The following is a 20,373-nucleotide window of genomic DNA, read 5'->3' on the forward strand; positions in this document are numbered from 1 at the left end:
TGGATGCTGGCCTACGCTCCTTCTGTCCGGTTCGCCTCTCTTCACTAGATGGACGGTAACTTTAGTGTTTAACCCCTCTGTGTCCAAGGACCGAACTTTTGAATATTATTTTCGGGGCGCCTCAACTGGGCTCCATGACATTTTTAACGCTTTTTATCTTGATAAAAACTAGTTCATTGCATCCGCCATGGAGCCCAGTTTCATAATATTAACTTATGTCCCTACTTATGAAGTAATCGCGAAAAAACAGGCCTTATGTTTGGGCATTTTTCACCCTACCAGCTCCTATTAGTTCTATTGAGCTCCGAGACACTGACTCGCCTTCAGAACGTTCTATTCCCAGCCCATTGTTCTGAGTCACAAAACCAGCTTCATTATTGTTATCAATGAGACCTGCCTGCGTTAACCCTGTAGGTTTACCTCAAGTAACTTATTATTAACAAGGTTACGGCTACTTGGTGAGCGTTAACCCTGTAGGTTTACCTCAGGTAACTTATTATTAACAAGATTACGGCTACTTGGTGAGCGGGGATAATGTTCACCTGTGTACACGTTTGCGTTCACCCATTCTGCTATCGATAGCCATCAAAAGTAAAAAAAAAAAACGCATATCCCTGTCCTCTTTTTCAAGATGTGGCCGATTTAAACAGCCAGAAGACATTTTTTAATTAAGAAAGACACTTTTTTTTGACGATTTGTTGTTTCTAAATGGCTGCTGGGTAATTTGATATGCATCGAAATCTTCGTTCGTAGGCATCAAATTGAGCGAATGCTGCGCAGGTTCACTGAGTTGCAAACCAAATGGGTATAATGGGGTGATTGTTGTCTAATCGGGTGGTCTAGCTAATGGATTTGTAGATCTGATGCAGTTGCTACCTCAGATTATGAGCCTAGCAGGTGTTGTGAATGAGGTATGTAGTACCCACATACGGCCACAAGGAGGAGCAAGAGTGCCATAAACCCATACTGTTTTTTGCTTTAAAAACCCTAAACCTAACCATCAATCAAATATATTTATAAAGCTCTTTTACATCAACAGATGTCACAAAGTGCTATACAGAAACTCTAACCCTAGGTATAACCTATTTTAGCATTAACCCTACGTATAACCTATTTTAGCCTTAACCCATAAGTTATTTTATGATATTTATTATTGCAAGGCTGTATGTGAATTAATAACTTTTAATTAATAAATATTTCCAATAGATGGCAGCATAAGACCACAAAGCATCAGTTATAGGCTATAAGCAGCAATATGATGTTATACCTAGGGTTAATGCTAAAATAGGTTATACCTAGGGTTAGAGTTTCTGTATAGCACTTTGTGACATCTGCTGATGTAAAAGAGCAGCGGTGCAGGTAGCTTAGTGGGTAAGAGCGTTGTGCCAGTAACCGAAAGGTCGCTGGTTCTAATCCCCGAGCCAACTAGGTGAAAATTCTGTCGATGTGCCCTTGAGCAAGGCACTTAAACCTAATTGCTTCTGTAAGTCGCTCTGGATAAGAGCGTCTGCTAAATGACTAAAATGTAATGATGAACATAAAATAGCATACAACCAAATACTATATGTCCCATGATTTTCTAAAATGGTCACTCATTACTTTAGCTAGCTATATATCTCATATTAGGCCTGTGATGCTTTTGGAAGAGCAATTAAATAGTGACTATAGCAGGTGTTGAACATTGGGTAAATAATCACTAGTCAGATGCGCTAACCTCAACCCTAGTATACATGCATTATAAAAAATGATCTTGATATTTGATATTGGGGGTAAACAACCTCGGAATAGATAAGACAAGAGTTCGTCTTCCAGCCCACCAATAAATTACATCATGCAACCCTCCCGGTTAGCAAATGTACCTCAACATGCCCCTCGCTTGTGCTAGAAGGCAGAGTGCTCGCTGCTGGTTGATGAATCTGACAATGAATGTACTAGGAAAATAAGTTTTTCTCGACCAGAGGTGACAAAATTAATGTTCAGGCTTATTGATAATTGTTATAGTAATCAAGTATAATTACAAAACAGCTAATAATAATCATCATTATATTACTTCACAGTAATCTGTTAAATGCTTTTTCAGTTGTTCCTCTTGCGTTAGCAGTGTGGAAAGGGACAGTAAAAAGCATGTGCAGGAGTTTTCCTGTGAGGGGGAGTGGTGGTGTATCCAGGGAGAAAACTAAAGGAATATTCTGAAATGTAATTTGTGGTTTTATGCTGCTATCTATTGGAAGTAGTCAGCAACTGCAGTAGTACTGAATAAAGTGTATCCTTACTAAAGTAGTAATTACTCAGAATTTCAAAATATGACATTTTCTAGTTCATTTGACCACTTACAACCATAAAATAACAATGTATAGCATAACAAACAATGAAACTGACATAAACCAAAAACACCATACATTTAGTTAACTATATATATATACTATTTATTTAGATGGGTGACATTATCTTCCAAAGTAACACCACTGTAGATAAAGAAGAGCTCTCCAGTAGGTGAACCAAAACATTCAAAGGCCATTTTCTCAAAAGTGGGGTTACAAGTTAATTATCTTTCAAAGCAGAATTACTTTCCCATTGTTCCTCATCTATAGTGTATGATATACCTTTTTCAAGCTGAGTCTCTACTTTTATCCAATGTAAAAAACTCAATTTCAAATGTTGCTACATAAGTCCGAATCGAGCCGGTCGGTCACATTTGACTGTGTAAAACCTAGCAGTAGTATTTATTTCTCTGAGAGTGAGGCAGATATATTTTATTACTGTGTAAAAGCTAGCAGTACTACTTATTTATCTGAGAGTGAGGCAGATATATATTAATACTGTGTAAAACCTAGCAGTACTACTTATTTCTCTGAGAGTGAGGCAGATATATTATTACTGTGTAAAACCTAGCAGTACTACTTATTTCTCTGAGAGTGAGGCAGATATATAGCATTTTGCAAAAAACATGATTATTTGTCTCTCTGAAATGAAACCATTAAGTGATAGATTTTAAACAAATGCATGTCTCCAATCTCTTTCATAGTTTCTTTAAACAACAAAAACTACTTTACAAACATTTCAGAAAATTGATATATAGCGTTTTGGAATGAAACTATTCTTATGTTTCCCCATCTGAGCTCAGAGTAGATGAGAGACGTGATGTTTGTCTCTGTTGTGTTGAAGCCCAATCAAGCAGGAGAGACCAGCCTCCCCTGTACCCAGCTGTGTGTCCATGAAGAGTGACCGGTCTATGAAACAACCTATATGGTTTAGAGAGGGAGACTTTTCTAGTGAACAAAGGTAAGAAGAACTCATTGGTCATGGTCAGTGAGTTAAACAACACTATCTCTAGTCATTTCTCCTCTCCCATTTTCCCATTTATTTTTTGTTGTTTTCATAATCCATAGGCTAATCCTTTTTTCCATTTTCATAGTCCTGAAACAATATTAAACTAACACAACGTTCCTTCCCTGTGTATGTGTGTGTGTGTGTGTGTGTGTGTGTCAGTGTGTGTGTGTGTGTGTGTGTGTGTGAGTGTGTGTGTGTGTGTGTCAGTGAGTGTGTGTGCACTCCCTGGATGAGGAGATGTAATCTCTTTCCTGATTGCCTAGTCACTTTTACCCCTACCTACATGTACATATTACCTCTATTACCTCAACTACCTGGTACCCCTGCACATTGACTCAGTACTGGTACTCCTGGTATATAGTCTAGTTATTACCTCAACTACCTGGTACCCCTGCACATTGACTCAGTACTGGTACTCCTTGTATATAGTCTAGTTATTACCTCAACTACCTGGTACCCCTGCACATTGACTCAGTACTGGTACTCCTTGTATATAGTCTAGTTATTACCTCAACTACCTGGTACCCCTGCACATTGACTCAGTACTGGTACTCCTTGTATATAGGCTAGTTATTACCTCAACTACCTGGTACCCCTGCACATTGACTCAGTACTGGTACTCCTTGTATATAGTCTAGTTATTACCTCAACTACCTGGTACCCCTGGACATTGACTCGGTACTCCTTATAGCCTCATTATTGTAATTTTATTATGTTACTATTTCCTTTTTTTATTTAGTGCATTTTTGTGACTTTTTAACTCTGCATTGTTGGGAAAGGGCTCGTAAGTAAGCATTTTACGGTAAGGTGTACCACTGTTGTATTCGGCGCATGTGAGAAACACAATTTGATTTGATTTGAAGCTCATGCGCAGAAATACGTAATTGGGTCTAATGGTCGTCTTGTGTTGAACTGTACATGTGCAGGACGTCAAATCAAAGGAACTCCTTCCATATAAAGTTGTTTATGACTAACATGAAAATGTGTCCGTTTGTTAAACTACTTAAGACAGAACATTTTCAAAATTAACAACTAAGGAAGTCATTTTTACATCTCTGGTAGATTTCTCAAACCCCAAACCCTGACCTGGTCTGCTTCATATGAATTCCCTGAATACATTTTTTACATTAGCTGTTGTCACAAAGTGCTTATGTAAAAACCCAGTCTTAAACCCCAAAGAGCAAGCAATGCAGATGTAGAAGCACGGTGGCTAGGAAAAACTCCCTGGAAAGGCAGGAACCTAGGAAGAAACCTAGAGAGGAACAGGCTCTGAGGGGTGGCCAGTCCTCTTCTGGCTGTGCTGGGTGGAGATTATAACAGTACATGGCCATTAAGGCCAGATCGTTCTTCAACATTTTCAAATGTTCATGACCAGCAGCGTGAAATAATAATCACTGTGGTTATAGAGGGTGCAACACGTCAGCACCTTAGGAGAAAATGTCAGTTGGCTTTTCATAGCCGAGCATTCAGATGTCGAGACAGCAGGTGTGGTAGGGAGAGAGAAGGAGAGGGAGAGAGAGAGAGGGTCGAAACAGCAGGTTCGGGACAAGGTCGCACGTCCGGTGAACAGGTCAGAGTTCCATATCCGCAGGCAGACCAGTAGAAACTGGATCAGCAGCATGACAAGGTATCACGTCCGGTGGAGCATGTATCAATACTGATAGGATCGAAAGAAGGGGAGCGCTGCTCTTGGATCAGTTTTCTCCATTAAAATATTTCCTTAACATTATAATTATTTCACAATACTGACCACGGATCAGCTTCTAGAAAGATATTACTACCTACGGCTGCAAATATTGAGGTAGTTTATTCTAATGCTTACACAATAAAAATGCACTAAATCACAGATTTGGCACATCATTGCGCACATGTTAGGCTACACATCATGATATATACTGAGACAATTTACAGACAGTAGCCTACAAGTAGCAAAATAAAACTAAATATATTGAACATTGAATATATTCCAATATGATTGAAATAGGCCTATAGCCTACTGTTTATATTTTAATGCAGTCATCTCTGTTTTCATTTGAAGCAAATTTGTATAAGTCCCTTGTTTTGCAACTTTGTATTTGTAGTCAACTTTGTTCTGAATTTATCTGCGGTCACAGAGAGACAGATAAACCATGTGATTCTATGTTTAGCTGAGATATTCTGTGTAAAAGTGACGCGGGAGGGCAAAAAAGCATCTAACGACGCACTTGGCTGTTCTTCAAGTGGTCTGAGGCAGGTGTTAGAATATGAGCGTTTTCAAGTGCAACGTTAATAACAACGGTTTTTTGAACCAGCTCAGAGATTTAACAATGTTCCTACGAATGTTCTAACGATTAACTTAGCCTTAAGATGCTTTTGTATAAGAACATCTGCTAAATGACTAAAATGTAATGTTTTACGTACAGATCTCATATTACTGTATTGAATTGTGTACATTTGTACAGAATGTAGTTATTTGTTACATTTGACTGTGTAAAACCTAGCAGTACTACTTATTTCTCTGAGAGTGAGGAAGATATATTATTACAGTGTAAAACATAGCAGTACTACTTATTTCTCTGAGAGTGAGGCAGATATATATATTATTACTGTGTAAAACCTAGCAGTGCTACTTATTTCTCTGATAGTGAGGCAGATATATAGCATTTTGCAAAAAAACATGATTATTTGTCTGTCTGAAATGAAACCATCAAGTGATAGATTTTAAACAAATACATGTCTGTCGTTGAACAATCCCATGCCATGATTAGATAGTGAAAAAACACACCAATCTCTTTCATAATTTCTTTAAACAATAAAAGATAATTTACCAACATTTCTGAAAATTGATATATAGCGTTTTGGAATGAAACTCTTCTTATGTTCCCCCATCTGAGCTCAGAGTAGATGAGAGACGTAATGTTTGTCTCTGTTGTGTTGAAGCCCAATCAAGCAGGAGAGACTAGCCTCCCCTGTACCCAGCTGTGTGTCCATGAAGAGTGACCAGTCTATGGAACTTCCTATACAGTTTAGAGAGGGAGACTCTTCTAGTGAACAAAGGTAAGAAGAACTCATGGGTCATGGTCAGTGAGTTAAACAACACTGTCTCTAGTCATTTCTCCTCTCCCATTTTCCCATTTAATATTGTTGTTTTCATAATCCATAGGCTAATCATTTTTTCCATTTTCATAGTCCTGAAACAATATTAAACTAACACAACATTCCCTCCTGTGTGTGTGTGTGTGTGTGCGTGTGTGTGCATGTGTGTGCGTGTGTGTGCGTGTGTGTGTGTGTGTGTGTGTGTGTGTGTGTGTGTGTGTGTGTGTGTACTCCCTGGATGAGGAGATGTAATCTGATGTTTTGTCCACAGAAACCAACAGGAGAGATCAGAGTCAGAGATTCTCAGTGGTCAGTCTTCCCAGAGTCATCAAACAGACCTGGCCTCCATATTCAGTGTATGTGGTCCTGTTATGTACATTTGTTTTTGTTTACCTCAGGTAAAGTTGATCTGTCAATCATTCATTAATGTGTTAATGAGATAGCATTTAGTCTCTTGCTTAACTGATTTACTTGATTTATTTCAGTTGCTTGAAGAGAATATTATGACATTTGTTAAGAACGAGCTGAAGATGTTCAAGAGGATTCTTAGTCCAGAACTCCCAGAAGGCTTTGAGAGTCAGAAGCAGGATAAGGAAGTGGTGGATGCTGAAGATGAGAAGCAGGAGAGCAATGCCAGAGAGGGGGCTCTGAAAATCACACTGCACATCCTGAGGAAAATGAACCAGAAGGAGCTTGCTGACACACTGGAGAAAAGTAAGAGCTGTCTTCCTCATGTTGAATGCTGTTTTAGAACATTTAAAAGCTGTAGCTAAAGTACAGCCAAAGTAGCTGTGTAACTAAATGATATTGTAGCAGCCTTAACACAACACCTAGTGACCTCATCAAGTAGCAGCAGGGATGTGTGTGTGTGAGAGAGAGAGAGAGAGAGAGAGAGAGAGAGAGAGAGAGAGAGAGAGAGAGAGAGAGAGAGAGAGAGAGAGAGAGAGAGAGAGAGAGAGAAAATTAATAATACCATCAATAATACCAATAATGATATAAATCAGTCACACCAGTCTGTAATGCATTATGAAAACATTTACACATTTATACAGTCAGTTAAGCGAAAAAATTATTATAATTTAAAATGTCATAACAGTCCTAGAATACTGTAGGCTTTAAATCAGACGTAATATTAATATCCTCTGTGTTATTTCTTCATTCAGATAAGCTTGCTGTGATTTGCCAACGTGAACTCAAATCTAGTCTAAAGAAGAAGTTTCAATGTGTATTTGAGGGGATCGCTAAACAAGGAAACCCAACACTTCTCAATAAGATCTACACAGAGCTCTACATCACAGAGGGTGGAACAGGAGAGGTCAATAATGAACATGAGCTGAGACAGATTGAGACAACAACCAGGAAACAAGCAAGACCAGAGACTGCAATCAAATGTAACGACATCTTCAGACCCTTAACTGGACAAGACAAACTTATCAGAACTGTGCTGACAAAGGGAGTCGCTGGCATTGGAAAAACAGTCTCTGTGCAGAAGTTCATTCTGGACTGGGCTGAAGGAAAAGCAAATCAGGATGTCCAATTTGTATTTTCATTCCCTTTTCGGGAGCTGAATTTGATGAAAGGTGAAAAACACACTTTGATTGAACTTCTCAATCACTTCTCAATGGAAACCAAAGAATCAAGAATCTCCAACTACGACAAGTACAAAGTTCTGTTCATCTTTGATGGTCTGGATGAGTGCCGACTGCCCTTAGACTTCCAGAAGAACAGGATTTGTTTTGACGTCACAGAGTCAACCTCAGTGGATGTTCTGCTGACAAATCTCATCAAGGGAAATCTGCTTCCCTCTGCTCTCCTCTGGATAACTACCCGACCTGCAGCAGCCAATAAGATCCCTTCTGTGTGTGTTGACCAGGTGACAGAGGTACGAGGGTTCAATGACCCACAGAAGGAGGAGTACTTCAGGAAGAGATTCAGTGATGAGGACCTGGCCAGCAGAATCATCTCACACATAAAGACATCAAGGAGCCTCCACATCATGTGCCACATTCCAGTCTTCTGTTGGATTTCTGCAATCGTCCTTGAACACATGCTGAAACATAAGAGAGAAGAGATGCCCAAGACTCTGACTGAGATGTACTCACACCTTGTGGAGTTTCATACTGAACAGAAGAATGAAAAGTATCTTGGGAAAGAAGAGACAGGTCCACACTGGAATAAAGAGAGCATTCTGTCACTGGGAAAACTGGCTTTTCAACAGCTTGTGAATGGCAATCTGATGTTCTATGAAGAAGACCTGAAAGAGGCTGGCATTGATGTCAATGAAGCCTCAGTGTACTCAGGATTGTGCACACAGCTCTTTAAAGAGGAATGTGTGCTGTACCAGGACAAGGTGTACTGCTTCGTGCATCTGAGCGTTCAGGAGTTTCTGGCTGCTGTATATGTGTTCCTTTCATTCATCAACAACAATGAGAATCTAATGGCCGAACCGCAAGTTACTGAAGTTACTGTCTACAAGAGTGCTGTGGATAAAGCCTTACAAAGTGAGACAGGAAACCTGGACCTTTTCCTCCGCTTCCTTCTGGGCCTCTCACTGGAGTCCAATCAGAAGCACTTACGAGGTCTACTGACAAAGACAAGAAGCAGCTCACAGAGCCATGAAGAAACAGTCAAGTACATCAAGAAGAAGATCAGGGAGAATCCATCTCCAGAGAGGTGCATCAATCTGTTCCACTGTCTGAATGAACTGAATGACCATTCTCTAGTGGAGGAGATCCAAAGATACCTGAGCTCAGGAAGTCTCTCAGAAGAAGAACTGTCACCTGCACAGTGGTCAGCTCTGGTCTTTGTGTTGCTGACTTCAGAAAAGGAGCTGGATGTGTTTGACCTGAAGAAATACTCCAGATCAGAGGAAGGTCTTCTGAGGCTGCTGCCAGTGGTCAAAGCCTCCAGAGCTGCTCTGTGAGTACATAAAATGACAATTAAGTACTAATCATCAGGAATAAATATTCAGTTTAGAGACAAATATGTATTATTGAATAACATATTGAATCAATGCATTGATGTTCACATTAGTATAACAATATGACCATACAATTCTAGGAGACGGAAGATGAATCTATAAGTTGTTTAAGAGAATAAACCAAATGCATCTGCCATTGTCCTTCTACACTACTGGTGTTAAATTAACAGTTTGTGAAATCATGATGATCTCTTTGCAGGCTGTCAGGCTGTGGAGTCACAGAGGAAGGCTGTGCTTCTCTGGTCTCAGCTCTGAAGTCAAACCCCTCACACCTGAGAGAGCTGGATCTGAGTAACAATGACCTGAAGGATTCAGGAGTGAAGCTGCTCTCTGCTGGACTGGGGAATCCCCACTGTAAACTGGAGACTCTGAGGTCAGTATTCCTGTAGTTGGTCAACAAGTGATAACTGTTCACCAGATCCACGTGTGTTTACCAGGCACACATAGTCCACACCATATGTGTTTGGACAGTGAAGCTTACAGTTTTACATTTGGAGCTATGCTCCAGCATTTTGGATTTGAGATATAATGTTTCATATTAGGCAACAGTGCAGAATGTCACATTTTATTTTAGGTTTTTCATACATATCTGTTTTTCCGTTTAGATAGGAAAGTATTTTATGTGTCTAGTTCTCCCATTTGAAGAAGTCGTAATTATTTGGACAAATTCATTTAGTCAGAAGTTTAATATTTGGTCCCATATTCCTTACCTGCAGTGATTACATCAAGCTTGTGATTCTACAAACTTGTTGAATGCATTTGCAGTTTGTCTTGGTTGTGTTTTGGATGATGTTTTTCCCAATAGAAACTGAATGGTGAATAATGTCCTGTCATTTTGGAGTCACTTCACTTGTATTGTCAGTAAGAATATAAGATGTTTCTGAACACTTCTACATTCATGTGGATGCTACCTTCATTATGAATAATCATGAATGAATCGTGAATGATGATGAATGAGAAAGTTACAGAGGAACAAGGATCATACCCCCTCTGTTATTGGTAATGGTGAGAGGTTAGCATGTTTTGTTGTAGCCTCTGTAACTTTCTCATTCATTATTATTCATGATTCATTCATGATTTTTCTTAATCATGTCATCATCAGGATTAATTTAGTAGTGTTTAAAACATGTTATCTACTCACTTAGACAGAAAATTACTCCAGTCATCATCCACCATTCAGTTACTATTGGGCAAAACATAACCCAAAACACAACCAAAACAAACTGTAAATGCAACCAACGAGTTTGAGTCACAAGCTTGATGTAGTCATTGTGTTCAAGGAATATCAGACCAAATACTCAATTTTTGACTACTTTAAAACACTATGAGTGAATTTATCAAAATACTTATGACTTCTTCAAAAGTGGGGGACTAGATACATAAAGTGCTTTCATTTCTAAACGGTGAAACAGATATGTATTCAAATATCCTCAAATAAAAGGTGACATTATATACTGTCACCTCATATGAAACATTTGATCTCAAATCCAAAATGCTGGAGTATAGAGCCACATTTAAAATGTTATCTTTGTCAAAATAGATATGGTGTGGACTGTATACTCAATACAATCTAAATCTGATACCTCACTGTCTGTCTTTTGACTGATACTGCTTTTTAAACTGCTCTGGTCAGTCTACTCAAATATTTGTACTATACATGTTTCTCTCTACAAGCAATATTATGATCATTTGTAATTTCCAATAATCATACATTAATTTTTTAATAAATATATATGGCAGGGTTCAGGACACTGATATATCTGAAAATGTATCTGAAAAAATATACTGCCACTATTTTGACCACCAAAGAATAGCAGTGTGGTTTTAATATGATTTGACTCTTTGCAGGCTGTCACACTGTCTAGTCACAGAGGAAGGCTTTGCTTCTCTGGTCTCAGCTCTGAAGTCAAACCCCTCACACCTGAGAGAGCTGGATCTGAGTAACAATGACCTGAAGGATTCAGGAGTGAAGCTACTCTCTGCTGGACTGGGGAATCACCACTGTAAACTGGAGACTCTGAGGTCAGTATTCCTGTAGTTGGTCAACAAGTGATAACTGTTCACCAGATCCACATGTGTTTACCAGGCACACATATTCCACACCATATGTGTTTGGACAGTGAAGCTTACAGTTTTACATTTGGTGCTATGCTCCAGCATTTTGGATTTGAGATAGAATGTTTCATATTAGGTGACAGTATATAATGTCACCTTTTATTTGAGGATATTTTCATACATATCTGTGTTACTGTTTAGAAATGAAAGCACTTTATGTATCTAGTTCTCCCATTTGAAAAAGTCTTAATAATTTGGACATATTCACTTATATTGTATTAAAGTAGTCATAAATTTAGTATTTGGTCCCATATTCCTAACCCACAGTGATTACATCAAGCTTGTGATTCTACAAACTTGTTGAATATATTTGCAGTTTGTCTTGGTTGTGTTTTGGATGATGTTTTTCCCAATAGAAACTGAATGGTGAATAATGTCCTGTCATTTTGGAGTCACTTCACTTGTATTGTCAGTAAGAATAGAAGATGTTTCTGAACACTTCTACATTCATGTGGATGCTACCATGATTATGAATAATCATGAATGAATCGTGAATGATGATGAATGAGAAAGTTACAGAGGAACAAGGATCATACCCCCTCTGTTATTGGTAATGGTGAGAGGTTAGCATGTTTTGTTGTAGCCTCTGTAACTTTCTCATTCATTATTATTCATGATTCATTCAGGATTTTTATTAATCATGGCATCATCAGGATTAATTTAGTAATGTTTAGAAACATGTTATCTACTCACTTAGACAGAAAATTACTCCAGTCATCATCCACCATTCAGTTACTATTGGACAAAACATAACCCAAAACACAACCAAAACAAACTGCAAATGCAACCAACGAGTTTGGGACCAAATACTAAACTTTTGACTTTAATACACTATAAGTGAATTGGTCAGAATACTTATGACTTCTTCAAATGGGGGGACTAGATACATAAAGTGCTTTGATTTCTATACGTTGAAACAGATATGTATGAAAATACCCTCAAATAAAAGGTGACATTATATACTGTCACCTCATATGAAACATTTGATCTCAAATCCAAAATGCTGGAGTATAGAGCCACATTTAAAATGTTAGCTTCACTGTCACACTAGATTTGGTGTGGACTGTATACTCAATACAATCTAAATCTGATACCTCACTGTCTGTCTTTTGACTGATACTGCTTTTTAAACTGCTCTGGTCAGTCTACTCAAATATTTGTAATATACATTTTTATATCTACAAGCAATACTTTGATAATTTGTAATTTCTAATAATGATACATTCATTTATGAATAGATATGTCAGGTTTCAGGACACTGATATATCTGAATATGTTGAAAAAAATATACTGCCACTATTTTAACCACCAAAGAATAGCAGTGTGGTTTTAATATGATTTGACTCTTTGCAGGCTGTCACGCTGTCTAGTCACAGAGGAAGGCTGTGCTTCTCTGGTCTCAGCTCTGAAGTCAAACCCCTCACACCTGAGAGAGCTGGACCTGAGCTACAATCACCCAGGAGACTCAGGAGTCAGACTGCTCTCTGCTGGACTGGAGGATCCACACTGCAGACTGGAGAAACTCAAGTATGTAGAGGGTTTATGTCAATGTTCATATCAGACATGTTGGAGTTATCAGGCTAGTTAAGACAAATATTCTGACCACCACTTGGACTAAGTTATATAAAGACTGTGTGTGTGTGTGTGTGTGTGTGTGTGTTTGTGTGTGTGTGTGTGTTTTTTTGTGTGAGTCCAGTGTGCACACACTGGACACACACACACACTGGATCCACACACACACACAAACACACTCACACACACACACACACACACACACACACACTGGACACACACACACACACGCTGGACACAAACTGGACCCACACACACACACACAAACACACACACACACACACACTGGACACACTCACACGCTAGACACACACACACACACACACACACTAGACACACACAAACACACATACTAGACGCACACACACACACACAACACACACAGACACGTACACTAGACACACACAAACATTAACTGGACACACACACACACACACACACACACACTGGACACACACACACACTCACACACTGCACACACACACACACACAGACACGTACACTGGACACACACACTACACACACACACACACACACCAGACACACACACTCACAGACACGTACACTGGACACACACACACACACACACACAAACACACTGGACACACACACATACACACTGGACACACACACACACAAACACACACACTGGACACACACACACACACACACAAACACAAACACACTGGACACACACGCTGGACACACACACACACTGGACACACACACAGACACACACTGGACCCACAAACACACTGGACAAACACACACACACACACACTGGACACACACACACACACTCACACACTGGACACATACACAGTAGACACACACATACACACACTCACTGGACACACACACACACACACACACACACAAGCACAAACTGGCCACACACAGTAGACACACACACACACATACACTAGATATACACACACGCAGACACACTGGACACACACACACACTCACTGGACAAGCATTCTTACGACTGCTTGGACAAAGTTATATAATGTGTGTGTGTGTGTGTGTATGTGTGTGTGTGTGTGTGTGTGTGTCCAGTGTGTGTGTGTGTCCAGCGTGTGTGTGTGTGTGTCCAGTATGTGTGTGTGTTTGTCCAGTGTGTGTGTGTGTGTCCAGCATGTGTGTGTGTGTGTCCAGTGTGTGTGTGTGTTTGTCCAGTGTGTGTGTGTGTGTGACCAGTGTGTGTGTGTGTTTGTCCAGTGTGTGTGTTTGTCTAGTGTGTGTATGTATGGAATCAGTTTGTGTGTGTGTGTGTGTGTGTTTGTGTCCTGTGTGTGTGTGTTTCCTTTTTGTGTGTGTGTGTGTCCAGTGTGTGTGTGCAGTTTGTGTCTGTGTGTGTCCAGTGTGTGTGTGTGTGTGTGTTCAGTGTGTGTCCAGAGTGTGTGTGTGTGTGTCTAGTGTGTTATTTTCCAGTTTGTGTGGGTGTCCAGTGTGTGTGTGTCCAGTGTGTGTGTGTGTGTCCAGTGTGTGTGTGTGTCCAGTGTGTGTGTGTGTGTGTCCAATGAGTGTGTGTGTGTGTGTGTGTGTGTGTGTGTGTGTGTGTGTGTGTGTGTGTGTGTGTGTGTGTGTGTGTGTGTGTGTGTGTGTGTGTGTGTGTGTGTGTGTGTGTGTGTGTGTGTGTGTGTGTGTGTGTGTGTTTGTGTGTGTGTGTGTGTGTGTGTGTGTGTGTGAGTTCAGGTGTATCCCTCAATGACTGTCTGTTCTTCTGCTTACCGCTACAGTGTGGAACATGGTGGAGAGTACACAATGAAACCTGGACTTAGAAAATGTGTGTTGACTGCTGTGAAGAATATAACTAAGAATAAGTCTTAATTCAAGTGAAGTCAAAGTCAAAGAACACCATCATTACTTACTTGGTCATATTAAATATCAGCTGTAGTTCTACAGAAGCACAAATCAGGGACACCAAGTTTACTTTGACAATGTTAGTTTGACAATGTGTGTGTGTGTGTGTGTGTATGTGTGTGTGTTTGTGTTTGTTCAGGATGTGTGTGTGTGTGTGTAATTATTGGGAATAAGTGTGTTTTATATTACCATACAGTATAACATATGATCATTGAACAAATCTCAAGTTACCTTAACTTCTCCTTTTGATACCTAGAAACATCTACATTAAATGAACTAGTGAAAAGTGAGTTAACATTCTAATGTGAATGATGATGATTTCTAATATTGTGTCTGGTTTCATCCATCAGATGTCTGTGATCTCACACTGGACCTAACCACAGTAAACAGATTCCTCTCTCTGTCTGAGGAGAACAGAAAGGTGACATGTAGGAGAGAGAAGCAGACGTATCCTGATCACCCAGAGAGATTTGAGGGCTGGAGTCAGGTGCTGTGTAGAGAGGGTCTGACTGGGCGCTGTTACTGGGAGGTAGAGTGGAGTGGGAGTGGGGCTGGTATAGGAGTGACTTATAAAGGAATCAGCAGGAGAGGAGGGGGTAGTGACTGTGGGATTGGATACAATGACAAGTCCTGGAGTCTGATCTGCTCTGACAACAGTTACTCTGCCTGGCACAATAATACGTGCACTACCATAGACGTCCCCTCCTCCAGCTCCCACAGAGTAGGAGTGTATCTGGACTGGCCAGCCGGCACTCTGTCCTTCTACAGAGTCTCCTCTGACACACTGACCCACCTGATCACATTCCACTCCACATTCACTGAGCCCCTCTATCCAGGGTTTGGTGTTTATGTTGTTGACTCCTCAGTGTCCCTGTAAATAATAACCATGGTAACACTGACACACACACACACACACTGGAGACACACACACACACACACACACTGGAGACACACACACACACACACAAACACACACTGGACAAACACAAACACTGGACACACTCACACTGGACATACACACACACACACACACACACTGGACACACACAAACTGGACACACACACACTGGACACACACACACACTGGATACACACACACACACACACACACACTCACACAAACACACACACACTGGACACATACACTGGACACACACACACACACACACACACACACACACACACACAGACTGGACACACACACACACACTGGATACACACACTGAACACACACACACTGGACACACACACACACACACACACACACACACACACACACTGGACACACACACACACTGGACACACACACACTGAACACACACACTGGACACACACACACACACACACACACACACACACACACACTGGACACACTTAACACACACACTGAACACACACACACACACACTGAACACACATACACTGAACACACACACACACGACACACACACACACACTGGACACACACACACTGGACACACACACACACACACACACAAACACTGGACACACACACACACTGGACACAAACACACACACACTGGACACACACACACACACTGGACACACACACACACACTGGATACACACACACACACAGGACACACACACACACAAAGGACACGCACACACACACACTGGACACACACACACTGGACACACACACACACACACACACTGGACACACACACACAGGACACACACACACTGGATACACACACACTGGACACACAAACACTGGACAGACACTAACACACACACACACTGGGGACACACACACACACACTGGGGACACACACACACTGGACACACACACACATACACACATTGGATTCACACACACACACACACTGGATTCACACACACACACACACACTGGACACACACATACATACACATTGGGGACACACACACTGAACACACACACACACACACACACACACACACACACTGGACACACACACACACACACTGGATACACACACACTGGACACACACACACACTGGACACACACAAACACACACACACACTGGACACACACACACACACAAACACACACACACACTGGACAAACACACACACTGGACACACACACACAGGACACACTCACACTGGATACACACACACACACACACACACACACTGGACACATACATGCAGGACAAACACACACACACAAACACACACCGGACACACACACACACACATACACTGGACACACACAAACACACACAAACACACTTGGGACACACATACACACAATAGACACACACACACAAACACACACACACACTGGACACACACACTGGACACACACACACACTGGACACACACACACACTGGACACACACACACACGCCGGACAAACACACACACACACACACATATACACTGGACACACAAACACACACACGACACACAAACACACACACACACACACACACACACACTGTACACTCACACTGGACACACAAACTTGACACACACACACACACACTGGACACTCACAAACACACCCACACACATACACACACTGGACACACACAAACACACACATACACACACACACACACACACACACACACACACACTGGACAAACACACACACTGGACACACACACACACTGGACACACACACACACACACGCACACACACTGAACACACACACTGGACACAGACACACACACACTGGACACACACACACACACACACACACTGGACACACACACACACACACTGGACAAACACACACTGGACACACACACACTGGACACACTCACACTGGACACACACACATTGGACAAACACACACACATACACACTGGACACACACAGGCAGGACAAACACACACACACACACACACACACACACACACACACACCGGACACACACACACACACACACACACACACACACACACACACACACACACACACACACACACACACACACACACACACACACACACACATACACCGGACACACACACACACACATACACTGGACACACACACACACACACACACAAACACACTTGGGACACACATAAACACACTAGACACACACACACACACTGAACACACACACACAAACACACACACACACACACACTGGACACACACACACACACACACACACACTGGACACACACACACACTGGACACACACACACACTGAACACACACACACACACACACTGGACACACACACACACACACACACACACACACACACACACACTGGACACACACACACACTGGACATACACACACACACACACACACTGGACACACACACACACACTGAACACACACACACAGGACACACACACACACACACTGGATACACACACACACTGGACACACACACACAAACACACTTGATACACACACACACACTGGACAAACACACACACACTGGACAAACACACACACACTGGACACACACACACAGGACACATTTCCATGTGTTGGATTTTGATGAAAGGAAATCCCATTTGGCCTACTGGATAGGACTTTGCTATGGCATCTTCTGTTTGGGTGTCTCAGGTCAGGTCTGAGCCATGATCAGAATGTGTCTCTGTGTCTATTTCCAGCCCTGCCATTTCTACCTGTCCTGATCTAGTGTTTCACCCCTGACCTCTACTTCACTGTGTTATAATGGACATTATGCTTGTTATGTCACCTCTGGAACCAGTTATCAAACATACTGACCTTTCTGACCCTATCCCATGGCCCTACTTTCTAGAAATGAACATTTAAATTCCTCTATGAGTTTTGTTTTGTGTCCATTTACTTATCTATGTATTTGTTGTATATTGGGGTTGTGCCGCAGAGCATCATGGGGGTTTGTATGTGTTGAGATGATCACGTTCCAGAGAAATGGTTGAACTGATTCCTGTCTCCTGTCTCATCATTATTGAATTGTTATACAGACGTGGTTATGAAACCCACGAGACATAACAAAAGATTGGCGATGAGTAAGTCTGAATCTACAGGAACTATTCTGTCTGGAAGAAGTGGGTTTTTACAACTGTTTAAAACTGTTATTTTCTGTGGTCCAGTGTAGGCTAATGTTAGCACAGTGTATTGATAGCAGAGGCAAGTGCATAGTCTAGCTAGCTAAGAAAGAGAGTTAACCAGTGGTGTAAAGTACTTAGGTAAAAATACTTTAAAGTACTACTTAAGTAGTTTTTTGGGGGTATCTGTACTTGACTTTACTATTCATATTTTTGACTACTTTTACTTTCACTTCACTACATTCATAAAGAAAATAATGTACTTTTTACTCCATACACTTTCCCTGACACCCAAAATACTTGTTACATTTTGAATGCTTAGCAGGACAGAAAATGGTCCAATTCACACCCTTATCAAGAGAACATCCCTACTGCCTCTGATCAGGGGGACTCACTAAACACAAATGCTTTGTTTGTAAATTGTCTGAGTGTTGGAGTTTGCCTCTGGCTGAACGTACATTTTAAAAACAAGAAAATTGTCTGGTTTGCTTTATGTAAGTAATTTGAAATGATTTATACTTGTACTTTTACTTTTGATACTTTAGTATATTATAGCAATTACATTTACTTTTGATACTTAAGTATATTTAAAACCAAATACTTTTAGACTTTTACTCAAGTAGTATTTTACTGGGTGACTTTCACTTTTAGTTGAGTCATTTTCTATTAAGGGATCTTTACTGTTACTCAAGTATGACAATTGGGTACTTTTTCCACATCTGGAGTTAACATCGTCATGGACGGCAGAAAAGGACTGGAGACGGACATTGGAGTGGGAAAACAATGTGATTAAAAAGGAGGAATATACAGTGATTAAAGGAAAGGACATTTATTCAACTGTGAAGACAAATCTTTTAATTAAATCTGCTAAATGAGCGAACTTAGGAGGAAACGTCAGTGAGTGAAGTGAATGAAGATCACGTGACTGAGGAAAATATTGCCGTGGTTGAGGACAATATTGAAGTGAGTGACAATCAGGAGCTTGTTGAGAAATGAACAATTATTGGAATTGATGGTAACATTGGACAGTTTGATAAAAGTATTTCACAGTGGAGCTCATATACAGAACGGTTTGAATATTTAGTTCTTGTAAATGACATGGATGAGGACAACATTGTGCCTCCATGTTTTAGTGTAATGGGGCCAAATACATTTAATTTACTAGGCAGCCTGCTACAGCCAGACAGAACAGGTAATAAGACGTATGGGGATATTGTGGAGATACTTAAAGGACATTTTTCACCAGAACCACTAGTTAATGCTGAAAGGTTCAGGTTCCACAGGAGACATCAGGAAGAGGGAGAATCAGTAACAATGTTTGCTGCTGCATTAAAGAAACTACCAGAACACTGAGTTTAATGCTGTTCTAAATGACATCATTAGAGACAGACTAGTATGTGGGCTACGGAGTGAA

At 40.8% G+C, this 20,373-nt stretch overlaps 2 protein-coding genes across 2 annotated transcripts; both read left to right on the top strand.

The window, feature by feature from the left end:
• Positions 1–7,082: 7,082 nt before the first annotated feature.
• LOC311098789 (NLR family CARD domain-containing protein 3-like) lies at positions 7,083–13,094 on the top strand (the record flags this gene model as incomplete). Its single annotated transcript, XM_084139358.1, has 4 exons — positions 7,083–7,119; positions 7,569–9,324; positions 9,585–9,758; positions 12,854–13,094. 4 exons carry the CDS (start codon positions 7,083–7,085, stop codon positions 13,086–13,088), a joined length of 2,202 nt encoding a protein of 733 aa, XP_083995484.1. The 3' UTR covers positions 13,089–13,094.
• Positions 13,095–15,029: 1,935 nt separating this feature from the next.
• LOC311098796 (stonustoxin subunit beta-like) lies at positions 15,030–15,815 on the top strand (the record flags this gene model as incomplete). Its single annotated transcript, XM_084139368.1, has 2 exons — positions 15,030–15,033; positions 15,289–15,815. 2 exons carry the CDS (start codon positions 15,030–15,032, stop codon positions 15,813–15,815), a joined length of 531 nt encoding a protein of 176 aa, XP_083995494.1.
• Between the last annotated feature and the right edge of the window lie 4,558 nt (positions 15,816–20,373).

The sequence above is a fragment of the Coregonus lavaretus genome (genome assembly GCF_964263955.1).
Source record: "Coregonus lavaretus genome assembly, chromosome: 2".
NCBI lineage: Eukaryota > Metazoa > Chordata > Actinopteri > Salmoniformes > Salmonidae > Coregonus > Coregonus lavaretus.